General features: G+C 51.6%; 4 protein-coding genes and 1 long non-coding RNA gene across 13 annotated transcripts in view; 4 read left to right on the top strand and 1 right to left on the bottom strand.

Annotated features, from left to right (window-relative positions):
* The window catches only part of Zcwpw1 (zinc finger CW-type and PWWP domain containing 1), a 218144-nt gene that overhangs the window by 189619 nt on the left and 2875 nt on the right, over positions 1–25650 (bottom strand). The window lies entirely within an intron of this gene.
* On the top strand, positions 1869–12800 carry Fbxo24 (F-box protein 24). Of its 4 annotated transcripts, none has more exons than XM_087578321.1 (10): positions 1869–2594; positions 2862–2957; positions 3045–3228; positions 5012–5250; positions 5547–5781; positions 7183–7341; positions 7932–8053; positions 8310–8372; positions 11479–11649; positions 12190–12800. In XM_087578321.1, the coding sequence occupies exons 1-10, from the start codon at positions 2523–2525 to the stop codon at positions 12550–12552; spliced, it is 1704 nt and encodes a 567-aa protein (XP_087434447.1). In that variant the 5' UTR covers positions 1869–2522; the 3' UTR covers positions 12553–12800.
* Pcolce (procollagen C-endopeptidase enhancer) lies at positions 13931–20244 on the top strand. Of its 2 annotated transcripts, XM_087578171.1 has the most exons (10): positions 13933–14083; positions 14817–14925; positions 15962–16220; positions 16420–16494; positions 17033–17157; positions 17788–17924; positions 18217–18497; positions 19553–19630; positions 19727–19897; positions 20028–20242. In XM_087578171.1, the coding sequence occupies exons 1-10, from the start codon at positions 13992–13994 to the stop codon at positions 20180–20182; spliced, it is 1482 nt and encodes a 493-aa protein (XP_087434297.1). In that variant the 5' UTR covers positions 13933–13991; the 3' UTR covers positions 20183–20242. The 2 variants fall into 2 exon arrangements, with proteins under 2 accessions (NP_062110.1, XP_087434297.1); NM_019237.1 differs by lacking the exon at positions 16420–16494 and having other exon boundaries at positions 13931–14083; positions 20028–20244.
* LOC148002276 (uncharacterized) lies at positions 22538–24603 on the top strand. Its single transcript, XR_015634723.1, has 2 exons — positions 22538–23515; positions 23774–24603. It is a non-coding gene; the product is annotated as an uncharacterized LOC148002276 (long non-coding RNA).
* The window catches only part of Mospd3 (motile sperm domain containing 3), a 5355-nt gene continuing 4621 nt past the window's right edge, over positions 24917–25650 (top strand). For 2 of the 4 annotated variants that reach the window (XM_087577975.1, XM_087577973.1), the window contains exons 1-2: positions 24917–24997; positions 25441–25650. The exon at positions 25441–25650 is cut by the window's right edge and continues 63 nt beyond it. In XM_087577975.1, the coding sequence (XP_087434101.1) occupies positions 25509–25650 (142 nt within the window). In that variant the 5' untranslated portion in view covers positions 24917–24997; positions 25441–25508. 4 annotated transcript variants of the gene reach the window in all.

Genomic DNA, 25650 nt, shown 5'->3' on the forward strand with positions numbered 1-25650 from the left:
TAATTTCAGTCTTTTTTTTTTTTCTCAATGTGGGTGGCGTGGTGACCTAAAGGAAAGAGAGAGACTGGCTTTCTGAGACAAGATCTGTAGCCCTAGCTGGCCTCTAACTAGTGATGTAGCTAGGAGCGAACATGAACTCCTGACTGTCATCACCTCTCAAGTGTTGGGGTTACAGGTGTGCACCCTCATGCAGGACTCGCTTAGAGACCTTAAAATCTTCTGTCGTGACAGAAGACCCCAAGTCTGCTTCCTGTGTTGCCACCAGTAACCAAAGTTGTCCTCTTGTCTCAAGTCTTACCTGCTATGCTGACGTGCCTAAAGGCTTATTAAACTATTAAAGATTGGGGGCTGGAGAGAGTTTGGTTAAGAATGTGTATGGATCTACTTCTGTCCACAGCACCTGACAGAGTGGCTCACGGCAGCCTGTCTCCTGTTCAGGCCATCCAGTGCGCTCTTCTGGCCACCACAGGCATGCTCCCCGACAGGCACACACAAAAAGCAATTCAACCTTAGGGGGCTGGGGAGAGAGATCTCAGAAGTTGTGTGCACTTGCTGCTCTTGCAGAGGACCCAGGTTTTATTCACAGCACTCACATGGTGGCCCATAGTCATCTGAAACTCCCAATTCCATGGCATCCTGGCATTTAATATGGTATGCATACATGCAGGCAAACACACACACACACACACACACACACATTTGTTTTTTTAAAGATTTATTTATCATATAAACACTAACTGTCTTCAGACACACCAGAAGAGGGCATCAGATCCCATTACAGATGGTTTTGAACCACCATGTGGTTGCTGGGATTTGAACTCAGGACCTCTGGAAGAGCAGTCGGTGCTCTTAACCACTGAGCCATCTCTCCAGCCCCCCACAAATTTGTTTTACAAGGCAAATCTTGTTTTTTAAGTTGGGTGTAGTGGTGCATGCTACACCAGTACTCAGGAGGCAGAGGCAGATGGATCTGAGTCAGGACCAGCCTGGTCTATAGACTGAGTTCTAGGACAGCCAGGGCTACACAGTGAGACTCAGTCTCAAAAAGTAAATAATGGAGCACTTAAAATTTGGATTGGATAAATGGCTCAGAGGGTAAAGGGATGTTCAATTCCCAGGACCCACGGGTTAGGAGGAGGAAAGATGCTCTCAAGTTGACCTCCACCTGTGTGCGATATAGCTCACACATGTCCACATGCATGTGCACGCTCACACACATACACACACTATGGGTGTAATGGAGTTCTTTTTCCTCATTAAAACTCCTTAGGCTCCCAAAGTCGCTGTTTGCTAGTAAGAAAGCAGGGGTCGGACTCCAAGGCCAGGCACGTGTTAAGCACAAGCCCCGCCCCTGAGCAGCATGTCCTGGTTAACTCAGATAATGGAGTTGGTGCTGGTGCTGAGCAGTGGCCGGAGCAGCCAGTGAGTGGATCTGCTGGGCTCTTAGGCCCTGGTTGTCCAACAGGATGAAATCCTTCTGAGCTCCTGGAAAGCCAGTCCCATCAGTCACTGGCATAGAGCGTCCCTACCTATCAGATGCAGCCTTATCTGCTGCTGCTCCTGGATAGTGCCACTCGCAGGAAAGGCCAAGTGCCTGGACTCCGGGGGGGGGGGGGTGCCCTGATCTCCAGAGCTCACCCACCCTTTCTCCCACCTCTCGTTCTCCACACGCAGCCAGGCCGCTGGTCGTCACGGGAAAGCAGCATGTTCACCTGGACTTGTTTTCAGTGAGACTAAAGGATTTCTACTCAATTGTTCTCACTTGCATCTTGCTTTTGGAGCAGGAAGTTAGATGAGGGTTCCCTTTTCTCCATTGTCGTTGTCAAAGTTTTACTTTTTATTTTTATTGTTTTTTTTTTTTTAGACAATGTCTCCTGTAATGCAGTAATGCAGAGTGGCCTCAAAAGCATCGTGTAGCCAACAGTGGCCTTGAACTCCCTTCCCAGTCTTCCTGTTTCCGCTTCCTGGGTGCTGGGATTGCAAGTGTGCATCACCATATCGGGCTTTACCCGGTCCTGAGGAGTCAAACTGAGGGCCTCATGCATGGCAGGCAAGCACTCTACCAGCTGGGGTTACATCCAGCCCCATACTTTTTTTGGCTTTGTACTCTGGAAATACAAATCCCTGGAGGCCTGGGACTACTCAGGAATCCCCAGTTTTTCTCTTCAGAGTTCAAAGGAAAACAGAGAAAGTCTACTACGTCTTCCTTACCGTCTGTCAGTAGTTCACTCTTTCAATCTCCAGTAAAACCTGTATCCTGAGCCCTCTGGCAGCCATATCTGAGCTAGAACCCAGAAGCTCCCTCTGGGTCAGGATAAGGAGAATAGGTCACAGTTGCTGGACAGTGAGGTCACAAAAAGGTTTATGTGGGGGTGGGGCCTAAATGATAGAGGGGCCCTAGAGGCCCCCCAAGCCTAGATTAGGGACATGGTGTGGGAAAGGCAGCGGGGACGGGGGCCTGGGGCCTGGGCAGCCAAGGGGCCTGGAGAGATGAGGGCAGGAGCAGGGAGGGGCCAGTCAGGATGGTGAGGAGAAGCCGGAGACAGAAGCTGAAAAAATTGACCAGGCTGTGCAGACAGGAGGAGGGGCTCAGGGTGAGGGGGTGGCAAGGCAAGGGAAGGGCAGGGAGTTGACAAGCAGCAAGAAATCCAGGGACAGGTCCAGGAATAAGGCAGGCAAGGGAGGGGTGAAGGCCCGAGGTCCTGGAGAGAGACGGGAGGGCTGGATTTGCTAGTATAGAGTTGAAGTTGAATGAACCCCAAGGCAGGTGTTTAAAAAAAAAAAAACTAGTTTGAACATCAGAGGGAAAAACACAGATGTGACCCCCACAGAACCCCTTTGTCCCCTTTCTCCTCTGGCAGGTGAAGCGCAGCTGCCCTTCTTGTGGCCTGGAGGCTGGAGGTGAAAAGAAGGAGAGAGGGAACCCTATTTCTGTTCAGTTGTTCCCCCCAGAGCTGGTGAGCCCTTAGGGTTTGGGGAGGACAGTGACTGCAGGGCTGAGGGCCAGCCTGTGACTCCCCCTCCTCCCTCCTGCTCCTCCGCAGGTGGAACACATCGTCTCCTTCCTCCCGGTCAAAGACGTGGTCGCCCTAGGCCAGACCTGCCACTACTTCCATGAAGTGTGTGACGCCGAGGGCGTGTGGAGGCGAATATGTCGGAGGCTCAGCCCACGCATCCGTGACCAGGGTTCCGGCGCTCGGCCCTGGAAGAGAGCTGCCATTCTTAACTGTACACTTCCCTCAGTAACTTCCTCCTCTCCCCGCCTCACCCCTTCCTTACTCTAGGGACTTCCTTCTCTGTCAGGTTGTCAGATGACCTTTGCAGCCCCTGGCAACATTTTGTCTGGAAGAAACTTATTAGCCTCAAACATATTCCATGGAGACTTCCTCCAAGGCTCTCTCAGGCCCCCTCTGACCAACAGCCCGTTCACAGCTCAGTTACTATTTTAGCCATGTCTCCCTGCGTGCACCAACCCTTCCAGCTCTAACCCTAGAGACAGCCCTATTTCCCAGATGTGGAGTTTCTTCTTTTACATCAGAGTTATCATTGTGTGTGTGCATGTGTGTGCGTGCGTGGGCAAACACTGGTGCATCAGGTAGTTTATGTGGAGGCCAAAGGCTGACACTGGTTGTCTTCCTCTCTCAGTTCCTCTCTACCTCATGTATTTTTAAATATTTACCTTGATTTTATGTGTGGGTGTTTGGCCTGCATATATGTCTGTACACCACATGCACACAGTGCCAAGTAGGCCAGAAGAGGGCATTGGACCATCTGGACCCGGAGTTACAGATGGTTCTGAGCTGCTATCAGGGAGCTGGGAACCAAACCAGGTCCTCTGGAAAGAGTGGCCAGGGCTCTTAACTGCTGTGCCATCTCTCCAGCCCTACCTTATGTTTTGAAACAGACTCACTGAACCTGGAGCCTGCCATTTTGGCTCGCCAGAATGGCCAGCAAGCCCCAAGGAGCCTTCTGTCACTGCTTTCCCCTTTCCCCAGCCAGTGCCTGCTAGGCTTCAAAGGGTTCCATACCAGCTTCTCCATGGGTGCTGGGGCTCTGCACAGCACATAACTACACACTCAGCCATCTCCCCAGATTTTTGTCCTAGGACAGTGGCATGAAGTAACTTTTCTTTCATGTTTGTGTGTGTGGTACACTCATGTTTGCACGTGTTCAGACACATGCACATTGGGATGCCTGCATGTAGATACCAAGGTCGATATCAGGCATCATCTCCAGTCACCTTTCCATGCTCTAGTCAGTCAAGCGGAGTCTCCCAGTCAAACCCAAAACTCGTCTCACTAACTCGCTTCCTCCGAGGATCCCTTTCTCCCTCTTCCAAGGCCAGAATTGCAAACAGGCCAAGATCGATCTCTCTCTCTCTCTCTCTCTCTCTCTCTCTCTCTCTCTCTCTCTCCCTCTCAACTCTGGTTCTCATGCTTGCAAGGCAAGAACCTAACCACTGAACCATCTCCCCAGCCAGAGACGAAATAATCTGTTGTGGTGGTGGCTGTCCTATTCATTACACAATAGGTAGCGGTACCAACTCCCAGTGTCTCTGAGGGACAAAATCACCCCAGCTGGAGAACAGTGACCCAAATATTCCACGTCAGAAAGGCCCTACCTAATCGCTTCCTTCGAGAACACACAGAGAGAGCTCAGAGAAAGCTGACCGGAAAGGCAGAGATGAGAGAACATGGCTGCATTGTCTTGGCTTCCCCTATCTCTCTTCTTTCTGCGGCTTTTCGGGTTATTCTTATGCTTCCTTGATGTGTGTCTTACAAGGTTGGCCTAAAGAGATGCTTATTGTGAAGCACAGGTGACATGGGCAGAGGTAGGGCACAAACCCACGTTTTCTGTGTCACCCTGGGGAAGGGCCGTAGGTCTAGGGATAGGAAAATAAGATCTCAATACCAGGGCGTCTGGAAAACAAAATGTTTTCCAGCTCACCCAAGCTTTGACTCTCACTGCTCCTATCACCTCAGCCCTGAAACCATCCCCTCCTATTCTTCAGATACGAAGGGCCTGTATTTCCAGGCTTTCGGAGGACGCCGCCGCTGCCTCAGCAAGAGTGTGGCCCCCATGCTAGCCCATGGCTACCGCCGCTTCCTACCTACGAAGGACCACGTGTTCATTCTCGACTATGTGGGGACCCTCTTCTTCCTCAAAAATGCTCTGGTGTCCTCCACCCTTGGCCAGATCCAGTGGAAGCGAGCCTGCCGCTACGTGGTGCTGTGTCGTGGTGCCAAGGATGTGAGTGGAGGCAACCTGGGTCTCTCCCCTAAGGAGACATCTGCCCCCTCACAGGGACCCTGAAAGCAACCCATTTATCTATCGTCTTGTTTTCGTTTGTTGCTCTGAGATTTGAACTCAGGATGTCACACATGCTGGGCAAGCACTCTACCACTCTTCAGAGTGGGCACCACTCTGAAGCTCTCGTTCCCTAACCTTGGACCCAAGCCTTTCAGTTCCCATCCCATGATCCACTTGCTCTAGCCTCATCCCATCCAGAGCCTTAGAGCCTCAGACAGCATCACCTTGTTCCACAGTTTGCGTCCGACCCGAGATGCGACACGGTTTACCGGAAGTACCTCTATGTTTTGGCTACTCGGGAACAGCAGGCAGTGGTGGGCTCCACCGGTAGCCGGGCCTGTGACTGTGTGGAGGTCTATCTGCAGTCCAGTGGGCAGCGGGTCTTCAAGATGACATTCCACCACTCCATGAGCTTCAAGCAGATCGTGCTGGTTGGCCAGGAGACCCAGCGGGCCCTACTGCTGCTCACAGGTGCGACACGGTGGTCTGCAAATGGCTAGCAAATTCTTCAGGAACTGCCCAAGAGGGAGGAGAGAGAAAGGGGTCTGCCAGACAGCGTTCTACCTGCTGCCTGCTCCCACTCTAACCCCAGAAGTTCTAGAATTCACATAGAATTTCAGATAAATTCTCAGGCCAGGGATCAATGTTCATGAAACACCATATAAATTGGATGTGGTGATCTCCCGAGGCAGGGGAGTCCTGAGTTCATGGTCATCTTTAAGCTGCATAGAGACACTGAGGGCAGTCATCATAAGACTTTGTTCCACAAATAGGAGTGTGGAGTAGATGGTAGAGTGGGTCAAAGACTCAGGGTAACAAGCATGAGGAGATAAGCGTGGGTTCCCAGAACCAATGTAAAGGCAAGTAGGTAGTGCAAGTCCGTAATCCTATGATGGTGAGAGTGAAGATGGAGACGGGTGAATCCCCAAGCCTTCAGGCTGGCTTGTCTCCATACATAGTGGTAGGGATGAGACTGTAACACAGACAGGGTGAAAGGTAAGGACCCACACTGGAGGTTGTCCTCTGACTTCTGCGCATGCCCAGGCTAGTACAATGCTCTGTTAAGTAGTTTGGAAAGCACTGTTCCAATGAATATCTGATTTTAAAAATCCAATCTCCTCCTAGCGTCCATGCGAGGCCCTTCACTTTGCATCCCAAGCTGCCCACTTTCCCAGTGTCCTCAGTCTTAAGCCTGAGACCCTGTGGACTTCTAGGCCAGGCAGGAACCTAAATAGCCAGGCTTCGTTCTTCCCAACACTCAAATTAAGAGTCTGCAGCAGCTAATCACTGGGTCTGCTCCCCATTCCTGTCTCCTGTTTTATTTTCAAGGCTGAAGTCTGGGGGCTGAAAGCTATTCTCTCTCTTCCCCCCTTTCCTTTTCTAGTCTTTCTTTCTCCTTATTTTATTTCTGTTGTTGCTGAGACAGAATCTCACTAAGTAGTTCGGTCCTGCCTGGCCTAGAACTTACGATGTAGATCACGCTGCCCTTGAGCTCACAGAGGTCTGCCCGTCTCTGCCTCCCAAGTGCTAAAATTAAAAGCATGTGTCACCACACTGTATCCCCCCGCACCGTGTGTGCACATGTATGTGTTTGTGTGTACGCAGGCATGCATACGCCATGCACATGTGGAGGTCAGAGGGCAACTTTCAGGACTCATGCTCTCTTCCCACCATGGGTCTCGGCAGTTGAACCCACTTGTCACAAGTGCTTTTACCTACGTGGCCATCTCATTGGCCCTCCCACCCTTTCTTTCCCTTGCTGCTCTACTGTAGGGCAGGTATCGTTTCTGTTGAGGGTCCTATGGGATGCTTATCTGGTGATTGATGGATCCCCTTCTCCACATAATGGTATGCCTCCCTTCACACCCCCAGAGGAAGGGAAGATATACTCTTTGGTTGTGAACGAAACCCAGCTGGACCAGCCGCGCTCCTATACAGTGCAGTTGGCCCTCAGGAAGGTGTCTCGATGCCTGCCTCACCTGCGCGTGACCTGCATGGCTTCCAACCAGAGCAGCACCCTCTATATCACGGGTAAGAAGCCCCTCCAAGGGTTGGGGAGATGGCTCCATGGGGAAAAGTACTTGTTGTGCAAGGTTGAGGATAAGCTCAAGCTTCCAGAACACACACAGAGCAGGACCCAAAGGCAGAGATGGGGGCGAGGGCAGTCCCTGGAAACTCGGAGGCTAGCCAGTCTGGCATTAAAACAGCAAGCAATCCTACCTCAAACAAGGTGGAAGGCACAGACTGATTGACACTGAGGTCAATACCTTTGACTTTGATACGAATGCTGTGGCACATACATGCCATCCATACCTATATACATATCACATAACACACACACACACACACACACACACACACACACACACACACACTAAAATTTAAGAAAAAAATCTGTATCCCTCTGTCTTAAGACTCTAACCTTGGGCAGATCCCCCCATACTCCCAAACTCCTTAGGGCATCCTAGTGACTGTGGCTAGCTCCCCGGCATCAAAGCCAACTGCTGTGTTGGTTGTACGAGACTCCCTGCAATCTTTCAGCCTTAACCATCACAGGTAGGGCTTTACTCCTAGGAAATGGGTGCCCAAAGCTGCTGAGCTGAGGGCTCCCGACCCCCCAGACCAGGGGGGAGTGTATTTTGAGGTGCACACCCCAGGGGTGTATCGTGATCTCTTTGGGACCCTTCAAGCCTTTGACCCTCTGGACCACCAGATGCCGCTTGCTCTCTCCCTGCCTGCCAAGGTAGGATGCCGGCATGGATAGCGGGGCAGAGGAGAGGGTTGTGCTCTAGGGGTTGGAACAGTAGATCTGGGTGGGACAGGAGGACTCGGGGAGAGGAGGTCAGATGGGACTGGTTGAGGGCAGTTCTGGAGCTGAGTTTCCTGGGAACTGAGAGGCTCACTTGCTCTTGCTGTCTTAACCTCCCTAGGTCCTCTTCTGCGCTCTTGGCTATAACCATCTTGGCCTGGTAGATGAGTTTGGCCGAATCTTTATGCAGGGAAATAACAGATACGGGCAGCTGGGAACTGGAGACAAAATGGACCGAGGGGAACCCACGCAGGTGAGATTGTCTCCTGTGACTCTCGTCCAGTCTCCTAAGCCCGCCCCCGCCTCTTTGCCATGTTCCCTAGAAACCACCTTCACATAAACACCCAGGGTGCTGCTGCAGGCCTCACCCCAGAAGGTCTGTTCTGTGCAGAGCACACTACCTATGCAGAAGGGATTGAGTGGAGTAGTGGGCTGGGGGACCTGGGTGTGCTGATGTACTGGAAAAGGCAAGGTGCAGCCCAAGAAGATGGCTCAGAATGTCAGTCAAGTGCTTGTCACGGGACCCCAGAGACCTGCCTTCAGATCCCCAACACCCATGTAAAAAGCTGTGTGTGGCAGGAAGCACCTAGGGTACCAGCACTAGGATGGGGAGACAAAGGCTCCCAGGGACTCGACAGCCAGCCAGCCTAGCCAGCTGGTGAGCCCCAGGCTCAGTGAGAGACCCTGCCTCAAAACAAAGATGGATGGCAAGTGAGAAAGACACTCAGCGTGGACTCCAGCCTCAATAGGCACATGCATGAACGTGCATTCTCCAACACAAATGCATATTGTTTTAAAAGGCTCAGATAGTGCAGGGCCTGTGGGTTTGAGAAGGCTCCGTCACAGAGAGGAAAAGGCATTCCATGTAATGAGAACTGGTAATGATGAAGCGTTCACCTAAGACAGTACAAAAGGCTGCCAGATGGACTAAATGGATCCCAGTGGGAGAGCACTCGCCCAGCATGTACAAGATCCTAAACTGAAACCCTAGCAGGAAAAAAGCAGAGGGGGAAGCAAGAGAGGGCAGGGGATTGTTTAGCTGACAGAGAGCATTCTTTATACGCACAAATCCCTGGGTTCCATCCCGAGCGAGCACCACATTAAAACCTGACATGGTGGTATAAACCTCTAATCTTTTCTTTTGTTTTGTTCTTTGAGACAGGGTTTTTCTGTGTAGCCCTGGCTGTCTTAAGTACTCACTCTGTAGACCAGGCTGGTCTTGAACTCACAGAGATCCACCTATCTCTGCCACCCAAAGCTGGGCTTAAAGGCATGTGCTACAGAGGACCCCAATTGACACTTGTAATCTTAGCACCAGGCAGGGAGATTGGGAGTTCAAGGTCACTTGGCTCCATAGGGAATTCAGGGCCAGCCTCTGGGAGGTCCAGTCTTGACAAGAGAGAGAGGTGGGTAGAGAGACAAGAGACTGGCCAGATGAGAGCAGAGAGGGCGCCTGGAAACCACTGCACTATGAGGCAGGGTCTTAGTGAGCACAAACATGGGTGAACCGATTCGGAAAGGAGACAGGCAGATGCAGGCAGTGGCCATCCATGGCTGCCACAGAGGAATGAGGAGAGTGACCAATCAGGGATGGAAGGCTCACTTAAATGTATGGGACTCCGGCACTACCAAAACCAGGCCCAGTGATGTGTGACACTAACCCCAGTGTGTGATCCGTGAGACAGGAGGACCATAAACTGAGGATCACCATCAGTTACACAGTGAGTTCTAGGCCAGCCAGGCTACATGAGGCCTGTTAGTCGCTATTCTCTTGCTGTGAAGACCAAGGCAATCAGACAGGCCTGGAGCTGGAGGTCACACCTTTTAATCCTTTAATTTTCCTCAAACAGGGCCACTCTCTGGTGACTAAGCACTCAAATATATGAACCAAGTGACCTTGAACTCCCAATTTCCCTTCCTAGTGCTAAGATTACAAGTGTGAATCGGGGGGCCTCTGTAGCACATGCTTTTAAGCTCACGGGGCAGCTCTCACTCAAAGCACCACAGGACCCCATCCCCAAATCAAGAGCTATGGAGATGGTCATCAGGTAACAGTACTTGCTACCAAGCCTGATGACCTGGGGTTCAGTCCCCGGGAGTCCTCAGGGTGGAGAGACAAAACCGACATGCAGAAGGTGTCCCCTGCGGCACCCTTGCATCACTCGAAGCAAACGAAACTAAAACCTAAGCAAACAATCTTTAGGCAATAATACGACACACTATAATCACATCGCTCATGAAACATGTAACGTTTAACCAGGCCTGAGGGGAGGAGAAAAGATCTATTCAAAGCCAGCCTGCGATACACTGAGCTTAAAAATCAGCCCGGCTATATATCAAGTCTGTGTCTCAGATAAAAAGTAAGAAGCGAGTTGAGGATGCACGTCAGTGATAGAGTGCTTCTCCAGCATACGCAAGACTAGATTGAAGCCAGTATTGTTTACAAAACTGTAAGTGTTTGTTCGAGAAAACAATAAAGGCAATCTAGTACAGTGCTGGCCTTGCTAGGGAGGATCTGAATTTGATTCCCAGAAATCATGGTTTTGTTTTTGTTTCGTTTTTTGTTTTGTTTTGTTTCACTTGTTTTTTTTTTTTTTTTTTTTTTCCGGAGCTAGGGACTGAACCCAGGGCCTTGTGCTTGCTAGGCAAGTGCTCTACCACTGAGCTAAAAACCCAACCCCTCGTTTGTTTTTTTTAAAAGCCAGACACAGTAGTGCCTGATTATAGTCCCAGTCATGGGGAGGCAGGGGAGCCTCCAGGCTGTCTCAGAGAATCAAGGCAGACCGTGCCTCAAGCATGACAGCTAAGGTTGCCCAGTCATACGCTCGCCAGGGTCCATACCACAGAACAGCCATGGACAAGTTAGTAGTTAGTGGTGGGATTTCAGTTTGAGTTTTGAGACACACTCGGTAGCCTGGTTTGGACTGGAATTCACTTTAGTCCTCCTGCTTCCCCATGCCTGGCTGACCTTTCGTTACTTGCTGGTATTTTGTAATAAAGGGTTTCTTTTTACTGTGTGTGTATGTATGCAAGATTGCACATGTGTAGAAACATGTGCAGATTCCCCTGGCGGCCAGAAGAGGGCAGCAGGGCTCGCCTAAGGCCAAGCGTATTTCCTGAGGAGCAAGAGACAAAGTTCTTGCCAAGTGCCATGCAGTCAGACTTTGGGAGGCTTTGTGTGCACAGGAACGGCAGGGCAGACTTTCTGGGACAGAATCCTCTTTTCTTCCAACTCCCAAGACTGCACTCTGCCCCAAGCCTACCACTCAGCTTTTCTCCAACCTGGGGTGCCCACCCTCCTCCAGGCTGCTAGTATCCCCACCTTAAAGGCCCTGGCCCTGTTGTCTGTCTGTCTGCAGGTTCACTATCTGCACCGCCCCATCGCCCTGTGGTGCGGCCTCAACCATTCCTTGGTGCTGAGTCAGACCTCGGATTTCAGCAAGGAGCTGCTGGGGTGCGGCTGTGGGGCCGGAGGCCGTCTTCCTGGCTGGCCCAAGGGGAGTGCCTCCTTTGTCAAACTGCACATCAAGGTCAGAGCAGGGTCAGGCAAGCGGGCCTTCAGGGAGGGTAGAGCAATAGAGCCAGGTGGCCCACAAGGGGAGGGGGTTATGCCACAACGTGCCTGTGGAGGGCAGAGGACAGCCTGTGAAAATTGGTTCTGTCGTTGCTTCATATTGGGCACCAAGCGTGGCCGAAAGTGTAGCCATCTCACTGGACTCCTTTCTCAATTAGAGTCTCACTATATAGCCCAGGCTGGCCTTAACCTCCAGCTTTTCCTGGCTTCCCTGCGTGACCAGCTCATAGCTGCAGCCCTGTAAGGGACCCATTGGTTCCGTTCCCCCTGTGCTGTGAAGTCCCCTCCCTTGCTCCCCACGGCTCCCCACTCTCCTTAGCTGACCCTGATGGTTCTGTCCAAGTTCACATGGGTCCTGGAACATAGCAAGCTGAAGCTCGCTTCCTGGTTCAGGGCCTGTCCGAGAGGGACCAACACAGCACCAGGTTCAATCGGGTTCCTGGAAGCCCCTGGCAGTGTTAAGCCTCCCTCAGCCCCACCCCTTCTCTCTTCTAAGGTCCCCTTGTGTGCCTGCTCCCTCTGCTCCACCAGAGAGTGTCTCTATATGCTGTCCAGCCACGACATCGAACAGTGCCCTGCCTATCGAGACCTGCCAGCCAGCAGGGTGGGAGGGAGCCCTGAACCTAGTCAGGGGGCTGGAGCCCCCCAAGACCCTGGGGGAACAGCCCAGGCCTGTGAGGAGTACCTCAGCCAGATCCACAGTTGCCCCACGTTGCAGGACCGGATGGAGAAGATGAAGGAGATTGTGGGCTGGATGCCCTTGATGGCTGCCCAGAAAGATTTCTTCTGGGAGGCACTGGACATGTTGCAGAGGGCTGCTAGCGGGGGTGGTCCAGGCACCTCCACCCCTGAGAGCTGAGCCCCTCTTCCTAGCCTTTCCTCCTGAAGGAAGTCAGGCCCTGGAGTAGAGCTGAGAAGAGACAGAGTGTCAAAGAACACTGTGTGTACACGGGGTGGGGGGTGGGGTTGTGGGGTGTAGTGCTGTGTATGTGGGAAGGGGAGGGACCTCTTTTATAAATGTGCAGGGGGCTGCCCAGGAGGGGGCCCCCAACCTGACTATCATGAACAAGAGATTTGATGGACAAGAGAATAAAAGGCTAAGGCAAAGCCTGTTTTGAAACCCTGGGGCCTTATGGGAGGGAAAGGGGTCAAGAACGGAGGGCAGCCTGCTGGGAGGGAGGGAAGACAGAAAGAGTCCAGGTTGTTGAAGTGCCAGCACCCCCCCCCCCAGCACCTTCCCCTTCTCACCCCAGAAGCCCCACTTTGGGATGTGGAGGCCAGGCTTGGTCTCGTGGACTAAGTTGGACGACAGATGAGCCTTACTTTCCCAGTTGGGAGCCTCTGTTGGACCTGGAACCTCAACCTGAGTCTGCTCATTTTGTTCGTGACAGAGCCTCAGTGTGTGGCCCAGGCTGACCTCTTTAATCATGCTGACTCCATCTCCAGAGAGCTAGGATGACAGGTGTGCCTCCGTCATGCCTGCATCAGACCAGTAGTCTGACCAGTCTGACCGTCACTTCGGGCCCCTCGCCCCAGCCCTCGGCACCCTGTTCTCTTGTCTTCCAAACCTGGTCTCTTCTTCCCTTCCCCTTACTTTTGCACTTTCTCCTCTTTGCCCAGGGGCAGGGTCACTCCACACACACTCCCCATCCCTCCTCTGTACCTTAAATAGTTGGAAGAGAAAAGAAGGGTCAGAACTCTCCTTCTTTGGCCTGATCTGTTCTGTGTTAAAGAGGAAGTCTTAAGTATGTGCAGAAGTTCCTGGGGAAGGGCTGCAGGCCTGTAATCCCAGCCCAGGGGAAGCTGAGGCAGGGAGACCGAAAGCTCTGGCTAGCCAGTGCTTCATGGCAAGACTGTCTTAAGCAACAAGAACCATCCAGAAATGTGTGGTGGGACAGTGGATAGCCAAGAGATCGGAGGACATCCTGTCTGAGAAAGCAACAGGTGAAGAGGGTCCAGTCTGCACCTGGAAGTCTACAGCAAACACCAGGTCCCAGGCACAGAGGACAGGACAGAGGGCAGTGGCACATGACTAGATGATGATCTCTCCCCTTTGTTATTCCCAGAATTCTCTAGTCAATTAATATATGTCCGAGACCTAGAGAGGCCCCTGTAGGGACTCAACCACTGTCCCAGCTGTCTCCCTGTCCCGCCTCCCCTGCTGCCCGCCCAGTTGGCCAGTCCCCACGCCCACACACCCCAGGCTGCTTCATCTGGTACTGATTATCCTGCTGCTGCTGCTGCTGCTGCTGCTGCTGCTGTTGCTGCTGCTGCTGTTTCCAGCACTCCCCCTACACAATGCTGCCTGCTGCCCTAACCTCCCTGCTGGGGCCATTCCTTCTAGCCTGGGTGCTGCCTCTTGCCCGAGGCCAGACCCCCAACTACACGAGGTAGGTCTCCTGTCTTTCAGATGCCTTCCAGCGGGAGCTTCAGAATGCTCGTGAGTCCTGGGAGGGCCGTGCCTGTGGGTCTTGAAGCTCTTCTGCTAGTAAATCCCTTGTCCTCTTCAGATTCAGACCCTGTCTGCTGCGAGGCCACACTGGTCTGCAACTTCCACTGTTCCCACTCCTTCACTCCCACTCTGCTGCCTTAAATGTCCCTCTCTACTTAGAGACATGCCCCTCCACGGAGCTCGAACCCAGAAAGCCAAGACCTTGAACTTGTCTGTTAGCTGACATTCGGGAAATGAGATTGGGGGAAGGGCATAAGCACAAAGTCTGGTACTGGTCCTTAGCCAGAACACGGAGCAGGGCAAAGGTGGGAGCCCCTAACTGGATGTCCACAGTTGCTCTCATCTCTCTTGCCCCCTCCCCCTCGTGGCCTCGTGGCTTGTCACATCTGGAAGTAGTTAGGCGAGGCTCCTGTCCTTGACTGCCAGGCAGGACGGGGGGGGGGGGGGGGGGGTAGAGAAGGCTAGGGGGACTGCGAAGGATTCCCGGAATTCCTGCCGGCGTGGGGGTGGAGTCTCTAGGGGATGGAGAGATGGCCCCGTTGCCTAGCCCCACTTCCCCTGGTCCTTGGACAGGAGTCTCTGCTGGGGCTTCTCCAACACATTCTCCCTTATTCCCTGGGCTTCCCATTCTCACGAGCCATCTCTGCCATGACACCTCTTCTGTCCTCCAGACCAGTGTTCCTGTGTGGAGGGGATGTGACCGGGGAGTCGGGTTACGTGGCAAGTGAGGGTTTCCCCAACCTCTACCCCCCAAACAAGAAGTGCATCTGGACAATAACGGTGAGAAGGCTCCCTCTGGTCACCATTGCCCTTTATCAGTCTCCCAAGCCAAACCCTTACAGCTCAGGGAACTGTCTCCTCTTCGGTCACAAGGGTGGCAGGCCCACAGTAACACGCTCTGAAGCATTCCAACCTTCCTCCTCTTTGTCCACTCCCACTACTGGAAATTGAACCCTGGGACTTAGGCATATTAGGCCAGAACTCTACACTGAGGTACATCTCAGACTTTTATTCATTTAGGTTTGTTTTCGTGGTTTGTTTGCTTGTTTTTAATGTGTGTGGCCATGAGTTCTGCATACCCTTGCATCCCTATATGCAGAGGTCACAGCGGAAGTTGGGTGTTCGAGAGCTGTGCTGTTCTCCACCCTGTTTTCGCCTCTCACTAAATCCAGAGCGATTTTGAAAGCCAGCAAGCCCCAGTGATCCTCCTGTCTCTGCCTCTTAGTGGGGCTAGGGTTACAGGGCTATGCACGGAAACTTCAATGCTGCCTTTTATGTGGGTTCTGGGGATTTGGTCTCAAGAGTGAGCATTTTACCCACTGAGCCATCCCCCCAGATCCCTTCCCCTTTTGTTTTTGAAACATGGTCTCCGTAATTAAGGGCCTTTACATTTATAATCCTCCTGCCTCTGTTTCCCAAATGTGGGGTCCCAGGCACACATTGCCACCTTTGGTGCTGAGCCTTAAGTTTTTGGAGACAGGATCTCACTGGGTAGCTTAGGCTGGCCTTGAACTTTGAGGCGATCCTATCAGCACAATACGCCCTGGAATTACAGGTGTAAGCTGCCATACCTGGTTTAAGCCTTAGCTTTTTATGGAAAAAAATTGCCTAGACTCCACCCCTAATTAGCCCGTTCTCTCCCTCCAGAGATACAAGGCGGGAGCGGGGTCCAGGCACTCTGTTGCATTGGCCAGGGGCCTTCCCAGTTATGGCTATTTCTCTGTCTAGGAAGTACTTGGGAGAGGGGGCGATATCGGTCCACGGTCAACGTTGTTTGGGGCCTGATTTGGCAGAACCCCCGTCCCCCTTTCGTTAGGTGCCTGAGGGCCAGACTGTGTCCCTGTCCTTCCGAGTCTTTGATATGGAACTCCACCCTTCCTGCCGCTATGATGCTCTGGAGGTCTTTGCTGGATCCGGGACCTCAGGCCAGCGACTTGGACGCTTCTGTGGCACCTTCAGGCCTGCGCCTGTAGTTGCACCTGGCAACCAAGTGACTTTAAGGATGACAACTGACGAGGGCACTGGGGGACGAGGATTCCTGCTCTGGTACAGCGGTCGGGCCACCTCAGGCACTGGTGAGTATCCTCACCTCCTCTTTCCCATCTCCTGACCCCACCCTGGCTCAGGTCCCCACCCCTGCCCTAACTTTGATCCTCCCCAGATTACTCCCAAGAGTTAGGGCCACCACTGCTCCCTTTCTTCTCACTAACTGCCCTTTCAGTCCCTCCTCCCGGTCTTCTCTCCCCCTCCCGCTCCCACCTACCCCTCTTCCAGGGCCTCCCCCAGGTGCGAGGCGGAAATGGGTCATGGACCCGCGGGTGGAATGGGCGGCCTGGGGTTACTGGGACGGTGAGTAACTGCCCGCCCCCCTCCGCAATCGGGCTCCTCTGACAGGAGTAAGGGGGCACCCCGAAGTTGGGGGACTAGGATTCCCTCACCTGGAGCCCCCTATACCCAGCTCTGGGATCCCGATTGCGGTCCCATCACCCCCTCCCGGCAGCACAAGTCCCTCTGGAAATGTTTTAGGCTGAGACCTCAATAGAGGGAGGGCACCCTCACAACGTGAGAGCTCTCTAGCCTGCTTAAGAGGATTCTTCTGCTAGACCGGGATGGAGAGATGGGATCTCCTAGGGGAAGAGGCGTGGTGTGGCGGTGGGCCGGGGAGGGGCCAGAAGGGTTCCATTCCATCTTCTCCTCTCTGTTGGGTATCCCAGTCCCATATTCCCAGGTGTTTGCTAACCCGCTCTTTCTACTGTTATCCTTTGTGTCCCCTCATCTTGAGACCCAGACTTCCTGATTGCCTGCCAGAGCTCCCAGTCTAGAGCTCTCCCCTAGCTAACCGAGGGTCTCCACCGCCCCCCACCCCGTGCCTCTCTCCCCTTCTTAGAGCACCAGTTTTGCGGGGGGCGGATGGAGAAGGCGCAGGGAACCCTGACCACGCCCAACTGGCCTGAGTCGGATTACCCCCCAGGCATCAGCTGTTCCTGGCACATCATTGCACCCTCAAACCAGGTACTGACCTTGCCTAGGCTGTCCACCGGGCACCCAGGCAGCATCCTTAAAGGCACACAGTCAACAAAATCTTATTGAACATCTGTGTCTGATCCTTGAGCTTACTCTGGTAGAGACCACACCAGACCTATCTTATGTGCAAGCAAAAATGATAGAAGTGTGTGGTGCTACGGGGGTGGAGTTCTCCAAAGGATGCTCCCTGGAGAATGTGTGTGTGTGCGTGCGTGCGTGCGTGTGTGTGAGAGTGTGTGTGAGAGAGAGTGAGTGTGTGTGTATGTGAGAGAGAGTCTGTGTGTGTATGTGTGTGTGTGAGAGAGAGAGAATTTGAGTGTGTGTGTGTGAGTGTGTTGTGAGAGTGTGTGTGTATGTATGTGTATGTGTGTGTGTGTGAGAGAGAGAATGTGAGTGTGTGTGAGTGTGTGAGTGTGTGTGGTGAGAGTGTGTGTGTGTGTGTGAGAGAGAGAGAGAGAGAGAGAGGCCCTCCACCCTCAGACTACCTGTGTGCAAACATTAAAGAGCGAATGAGGGGACTCACTACTGGTGCTACTTCCTAACGCTGGAAAAGGTGCAAGGGCACACTATTTGGTCCTCCTTGGCCTGTCCTGCTACGCCGCCTAATGCCTCTACCAGGTGATCATGCTAACCTTCGGGAAGTTTGATGTGGAGCCTGACACATACTGCCGATATGACTCTGTCAGTGTGTTCAATGGAGCTGTGAGTGACGACTCAAAGAGGCTGGGGAAATTTTGCGGAGACAAGGCCCCTAGGTGAGCAATCCTTGTGGTAGGCAGTGCTGGGGCTAACTCTGCATCCCTGCGTGAAGGGTTGGGGGAAGGCTAGCTGACCAGGCAAGGTCTGAGCTCTTGGGTCCCAAACTACTGGTCAGAACAGGTATAGGAGGTGGCAAAGGTTCAGCGTATCTTCTGGAGTCTGCAGAGCTTGGGGGGACGGGGAGTGGGGATGGGGAGGATTCTGATGTCAGAGGACTGGTTTAAGCTTGGCTGGTGGGGACAGAACAGAGTCCTGACACCACAGCAAATGCTCCTCTGCCCACTGCAGCCCCATCTCTTCCGAAGGGAATGAGCTCCTGGTCCAGTTTGTATCAGATCTCAGTGTCACTGCCGATGGCTTCTCAGCCTCCTACAGGACCCTGCCACGGGATGCCGTGGAAAAGGAGTCAGCCCCAAGTCCAGGGGAGGATGCACAGCATGGTCCCCAGTCCCGCTCTGACCCTAAGACAGGAACTGGGCCCAAAGTCAAACCACCCAGTAAGCCTAAAGTCCAGCCTGTAGAGAAACCTGAGGGCTCTCCTGCTACCCAGGCAACTCCAGTTGCTCCAGGTAAGTGAGAAGGTGGGCGAAGGCACCAAAGAGATGGCTTGGTGGTTAAGAGCACTGATTATTCTTCCAGAGGACCCAGGTTTGATTCCAAGCACTCACATGACAGCCCAAAACCATCTGTAATTCCAGACATACATGCAAAACACCATATGCATAAAAGAAAAAGAAAGCGGAGAAGGGGATTAGCCAAAGGAAGCACTATTCATCCATCTATCCATCCATCCATCATCCACCCATCTATTCATCCATCCATCCATCCATCCACTCATCAACCAATCCATCCATCCAACCATCCATCTATCCTTCCATCCATCCATCCATCCATCCATCCATCCATCCATCCATCCACTCATCCATCCATCCACTAATCCATCCATCCATCCATCCACCAATCCAGCCAGCCAGCCAGCCAGCACTCACTGGTGCCTGCCTCCTGTCAATGTCTGGGGCTGGTGTTGGGAAGCATCACTGATATCTATATGGCTGTGGTAATTTCAAATGTGATTAGTGAGGGCAGGGTTTGCCTAGAGTCTCCCAGTGAGGGGTGAGGGCATATGCTCAGAAGTAAAGCATTTCTAAAATTCTCCCAATAAAGGGTTGGAAGCTAAGCTAATTGTAGAGTGCCTGTCCCAGAATCCTCTAGTGAGGATCTGGGGTATGACTCAAGGCAAGGTGCTTGATTGCCCAGAATCCTCCAGTGAGGGGCTGGGGGTGTGGCTTAGTGGTAGAGCATCTGCCTAGAATCCTCCAGGAAGGGGCTGAGGATGTGGCTCAGTGGTAGAGCCCCTGCCTAGAATCCCCCCAGTGAGAGGTTGGGGGTGTGGCTCAGTGGTAGAGCCCCCGCCTAGAATCCCCAGTGAGGGGCTGGGGGCGTGGCTCAGCTGTAGAGCACCTGCCTAGAATTCCCCAGTGAGGGGCTGGGGGCGTGGCTCAGCTGTAGAGCACCTAGCCAGTATGCACCACACTTGGCTTCCATTTCTAGCACTGCAAATAGAGGAATAAATAGACATGAGGAGAATAGTTCTGCCTCCACAAACAGCACTGTCTCTTCCTAGATGCCCCCAGCATCACTTGCCCAAAGCAGTACAAGCGGTCAGGCACCTTGCAGAGCAACTTTTGCTCCAGTAGCCTGGGTAAGACTCTACCCTGCCCTTCCGACTCCCTGCACCCTTACCCAAGCCCAGTCCTAGCCACCTGACTCTTCATCTCTCACTGACGTCTTGCTACAGTGGTGACAGGAACAGTGAAGGCCATGGTCCGGGGCCCAGGGGAGGGCCTCACTGTCACCGTCAGTCTCCTGGGTGTCTACAAAACCGGAGACCTGGACCTGCCCTCTCCAGCTAGTGGCACCTCTCTGAAGTTCTATGTGCCCTGCAAGCAGATGCCCCCCATGAAGAAAGGTAAGGCACTCGGGAGACAGGGGTGGATGCCGAGCACGCTAAGTCATGGCGCCGTAAAATCTGCACAAGGAGATGCTTTGACATGGTCCCAGTTACTTGAGTTCTCGATCCCACCTCTCCTCCTCTCCAGGAGCCAGTTACCTGCTGATGGGTCAGGTGGAAGAGAACAGAGGCCCCATCCTTCCTCCGGAGAGCTTCGTGGTGCTCTACAGGCCCAACCAGGACCAGATCCTGAGTAACCTAAGCAAGAGAAAGTGCCCCTCCCAGCCTAGGCCAGATGCCTGATGTCCTCGCCAGATCAGAGTGTGGTGCTTTTATCCAAATAAATGTTTCTTGACTCAGGAAGGGATCATATCTGAGGTTCTATGGTTGGTGGGGGTGGGAGGCGCATCTTGGATTTCAGAATACTTTTCCTTTTGGGTGGTACTAAAGACTGACTGGACTCAGGCGTTTACACACACTAGGCAAGGGCTTTCTCACCGAGCAACATTTTCAATATTCAGAATACTCTTGAGAATACAGGATAGGGGCCAGGTAGTGGTGGTGGCGCACACCTTTAATCCCAACACTCGAGAGGCAGAGGCAGGTGAATCTCTGTGAGTTTGAAGCCAACATGGTCTACAGACGGTGTCCCAGGACAGGCAGGGCTACACAGAGACACCAACCCTGTCTGAAAAAACAAACAACATACAGTAGGGGCAGGCAAGATGGCTCATCAGGTAAAGGTGCCTGCTGCCAAGCCTAAAAGCCTCAATTCACATTGTAAAAGAAGAGAGCCGACTCCTGTGCGATGTCCTCTTACCTCAGCAAACGCACTGTGTACACACACAAACACAAAACACTAATAAACAAAAGGAAGTAAGTTAGGGGCTGGAGAAATCACTTAGCTAAGTGCTCAGCACACTAGCATGAGGTCCTGAGCCTGAGTCCCAGCACCCACGTAAGTAACCAGGCACAATGGTGTGTACCCAGGACCCCAGCACTGGGCAGGCAGAGGTAACGGCATCCCTGAGACTTGTTAGCCAGCTAGTCTAGCCCAGCGAGCTTCAGGGTCAGGAGAGACCCTGCATCCAAACAAGGTTTACTGATGGCAGGACTGAAGGGCTAACGGCACTTGGCCCTAAGTCTGATGGTCTGAGTTCAATCTCTAGGACCTACATGGTGGAGAGAGAATAGACTCCGACAAGTTGTCGTCTGACTTCCACACACGCACCATGCGACACGTGCCATAGCACCACAAACATAATGTGCACCAAAAATAAAAATACAAGTTTTATGTCAGGTGGTAGTGGCATATGCCTTTAATCCCAGTGCTTGGGAGGCAGAGGCAGGGGGATCGCTGTGAGTTCGAAGCCAGTATGGTCAGCAGAAAGAGTTCTAGGACAGCCAGAGAAACCCGTCTCAAAAACATAAATAAATAAATAAATAAATAAATAAATAAATAAATAAATAAATAAGCAAATATGTTTTAAAAGTAAACAATAGAGAGAGCAATTGAAGAATATACCCACTGTTGACTTCTAGACACCATATTTACATACATGTAAATATGTATGTAAATCTTTAAATCTCACCCCCCCCCCAAAAAAAACCAATCTCAACTAGAAGCTGAATCTGTGCCACTTGTAATCACAATACTTGGGAGGTGGAGACAAGATGATCAAGAGTCCGAGGCCAGCCTGGGCTACGTAGAAGTTGGAGGCCAAACTTGAGCTGTGTAAGATTGAGTCTTTTTTTTTCTTTTTTCTTTTCTTTTCTTTTTTTTTCTTTTTTTCTTTTTTTCAGAGCTGGGGACTGAACCCAGAGCCTTGCGCTTGCTAGGCAAGCGCTCTACCACTGAGCTAAATCCCCAACCCCAAGATTGAGTCTTATGCTTTAAGAAGTTAGAGGAATGTAAGTTGGATCTTGCTTCTCCATTGCTCAAAATACTGAGAACAGGTCCACTGAGATGGCTCGCTGCCAGGCCTGATAGCCTGGGTTCTATCACCAGGACTCACACAGTGGAAGGAGAGAACCCACTCCTGCAAGGTGTCCCCAATTCCCACAAATGCACTGGACACACAGAATTAAATAGGGCTGGAGAGATGGCTCAGCGGTTAAGACTCCTGGCTGCTCTTCCAGAGGATCAGGGTTCATTCCCAGCACCCACGTGGCAGCTCATAACCTTCTGTAAATGCCAGTTCCTCGGAATCCAACGCCCTCACACACACACACATGCAGGCGAAATACCAATAAAATTAAATCATTAAAGGATGAGTGAACAGATGTAACTATAACAATTCTGAGGATGGTTCTCAAAATACAATCCAGGTCCACTGTGGGTCTTTGCTCTTGCTACTCCAGCCTCCCTCCATCCCCATCACTTACTGTTCTATCTGGCACCTAACTGGTCCCCAGTCATTACTCTTTCTCCTTCATTGTCGTCGTCGACTTCCTCTTCTTGTTCTTCTTGTTCTTCTTGTTCTTGTTCTTGTTCTTGTTCTTCTTCTTCTTTTCTTCTATTCTTTTCTTCTTCTTTTCTTCTATTCTTTTCTTCTCCTCCCCTCCTCCTCCTCTTCCTTCTTTTCTTCTTCCTTTTCTTTTTCTCCTCCTTTTCCCCCTCTTTCTTTTCCTCTTCTTCATCTTTTTTTTTCTTGTTTTAAACTGGGCCTCACTATCTTGCCCAGCATGGCTTTCAACTTACTATGTGGCCCAGGCCCAGGCTGGCCTTGAACTTGCAATCCTTAGTATTCAGATGGCAGGTGAGTGCCACTACACCAGTTCTCTTTGTGCATTTTTCTTTTTCTCCTTCTCCATCTTCTTCTTCTTCCTTTTTCTTCTTCTCCCCCATCTCTCGTCTGTGTGTGTGTGTGTGTGTGTGTGTGTGTGTGTGTGTGCATATGTGTTTAGACGTCCTTGGGTGTTATCATCAAAATCACCATCTTTTTTTTAATATTGTAATTTTTAAGAGGTGTGTGTGTGTGTGTGTGTGTGTGTGTGTGTGTGTTGCCTTCAGACACACCAGATGAGGGAATGAGATACCGCTACAGATGTGGTTGTTGGGAATTGAACTCAGGACCTCTGAAGAGCAATCAATGCTCTTAACTTCTGAGCCATCTCTCCAGTCCCAGATTATCTTTCAAGTACTGAAGATACAAAAGAACACAAACATCCCTGGTTTTGGAGAGGAGAGATTAAGAAAATATAATATCAAGTGTCAAGAAACATGCTATAAAGAAAGCAAAGTGGGGGGTGATGGCTCATGGGCTGAGAGGTAGCTTGGTGGTTAAGAGCACTGTCTGCTCTTCCAGAGATTCTGAATTCGTTTTCTAGCAACCACATGGTGGTTCACAACCATCCATACTAGGATCTGATGCCCTCTTCTGGCATGCCATTAGAGCACTTATATACATATAAATAAATAAATAAATCTAAGAGGGAGAGGGAGAGGGAGGGAGAGGGGAGGGAGAGGGAGGGAGGGGGGAGGGAGAGGAAGGGGGAGGGAGGGGAAGAAAGAGGAAGAGGGAGGGAGGGGGAGGGAGGGGGAGGGAGGGGGAGGGGGAGAGGGAGAGGGAGGGGGAGGGAGGGAGGGAGAGAGAGAGAATTTCTTTAATCCCAATACTCAAAAGGCAGAGGCAGGTGGATCTCTGAGTTCCAGGCCAGCCTGGTCTACAGCCAGGGCCAGTCTTGAAAAATAAACAAAATAAATAAACAAAATCAAGAAAAAGCATGATAAATCAGTTTTCCGTTTCAGTCTTTGCCATAAAACCAACTCATTTAATTTTTTTTACATTTATTGTTTGTTATTTTTGGTTTTCCGAAACAGGGTCTCTCTGTGTAGCACTGGCTGACGTGGAACTCTCTTTGTAGAGCAGATCCACCAGCCTCTGCCTCCAGAGTGCTTGGATTTGAGGTGTGTGCCACCATATCACACACATCCCCCCACCCCCATGCTTGTGGTTTTCGAGACAAGACTTCACTATGTAGCCTTGGCTGACCTAGAACTCCCTCTGTGTAACTGAACAGGTGAGTTTCAAACCTGTGGCAATCCACCCGCACCTGCCTTTAGTATTGGGACTACAGAACTGTGCCTGGCTACTTTTGGTTGTTTTCTTTTTCTCTTTGCTGTTTCTTTTTCTTTTTTCCTAATCATCATATTAATTACAGATAATTATGCGTTTTATAGAAATAAAATGATCTAATACAATTTTTATATAAAATGTGTATAAATGTATTTTGATCACATTCACCACCACCATTTCTCTTGTCCCCCATTCCCTTTCCCTTCCCACTGGTTCCCCAAGCTCTCTTAGTGGTTCTTGTTTCGGGTTTTGGATGAACCAGTGTTTTATTGAAGTTGCTTCCAGGAGCATAGGCAATTTAATAATGGTTATCCCAAGGAAGAAAATGTCTCTCCCTTCCCAGCAACTACTAAGTACCTATAGGGGCCGAGCCTTGTAAGCACATCTTTAGTATTGAGTGTTTTCTCTGCATGTATATGACCCACGTACTGGTAGAGGTCAAGTGAGGGCGTTCGATTTTCTGAAACGAGTTATTGATGGTAATGAACCACTAGGTCAATGCTGGAAGCAAACCTGGGTCTTTTCAGCCGCCAAGCTAACCCTTCAGTACCTCCCCTCTTTAAAAAAAAAAAAAAAAGTGTAACCGAAGCCGGTTATTTCTGCTTCATCCAATTCTACTTATTGATTACTGACTTAATCTTACGTTTCTCAGCCCCAAACAAGAAGGAAAGAAAAGCGAAATGAATAAAAACAAAAAACAAAAAACCCTAGTAACAGATGAGCTCAAAATAAACATATAAACTAACAAACGAACGAACAAACAAATTGCTAACTACTAATCCAGCCCCGCCTCTCCCACTTAATCTCAGAGAAGGAACCCAGGACACGTAAAATTCTTACCTAAAATCAAGCCAATCAGTGGTGCCGAGAGAAGCGCGTTTGGTCTTTGAAGAATACCAATCAGCGAACATTGGGGCGGAAGAGAGAAAGCATTCACCGATGAGAGAGATCGTACGGCGGAAGTGGATGAAGGAACTCTTGAGAATATGGCGTCCTTATTCTGGGCACAAGTTCACTGGAGGAAAACTTTGATCGCAAGGTGATTATCATAGTACAAGCGGCCATTCACAGCAGAAACCCCTGGCAGGTCACAAGCCGATCTTAAGGAAAGGGGTCGGGGACAATTCGGTGACCTGGAGAAAAGGAACTCTCAAGAGAGCGGAGTACGCCCGGAGACCGGAGCCGCTAACCCGGAAAAGGCGTGGTCAGAAACAGGGCGGGTTTACAGCGCCCCATACCAGAAGTCCCGGATTGGGAAGCGACTAGGCGGGACAGAGTTAGCCATGTGGGCGTGACCACTGCGGTGCGGTTTGGGGGCGGGACCTATAGGAACCTGGGGCCCAGCTGGCAGGGGAAAGGTTTGGGAACCCGGGCCTGGGGCTGCAGGATCCACATCTAGCGGGGTTCCAAGGCAGCGGTGACATCAGGCCTCGTTCTGCTCATGATCTCACCCTGCCCTTTTTTCGTCCCTCGCGCCAATAGCCCTAAACTCTAAGACCCTCTTGTCCTCCTGAGCTCTGCCCTCGGATGTCCGACCGCCCAGAGCCTGCATGCGCCGTGGGGCGCCCCAGGACCAGGAGCTGGTGGGTCCGGGGGCCCCTGGGCGGGGGTCCCGGGGCTCCCCTCCTTCCTCGGGACCCGTTGTCCCGGTGTTGGTCTTTCCCCCGGATCTAGTATTCAGGGCGGACCAAA

Source organism: Rattus norvegicus, chromosome 12, assembly GCF_021556685.1.
Source record: "Rattus norvegicus strain SHRSP/BbbUtx chromosome 12, alternate assembly SHRSP_T2T, whole genome shotgun sequence".
Taxonomy (NCBI): Eukaryota; Metazoa; Chordata; class Mammalia; order Rodentia; family Muridae; genus Rattus; species Rattus norvegicus.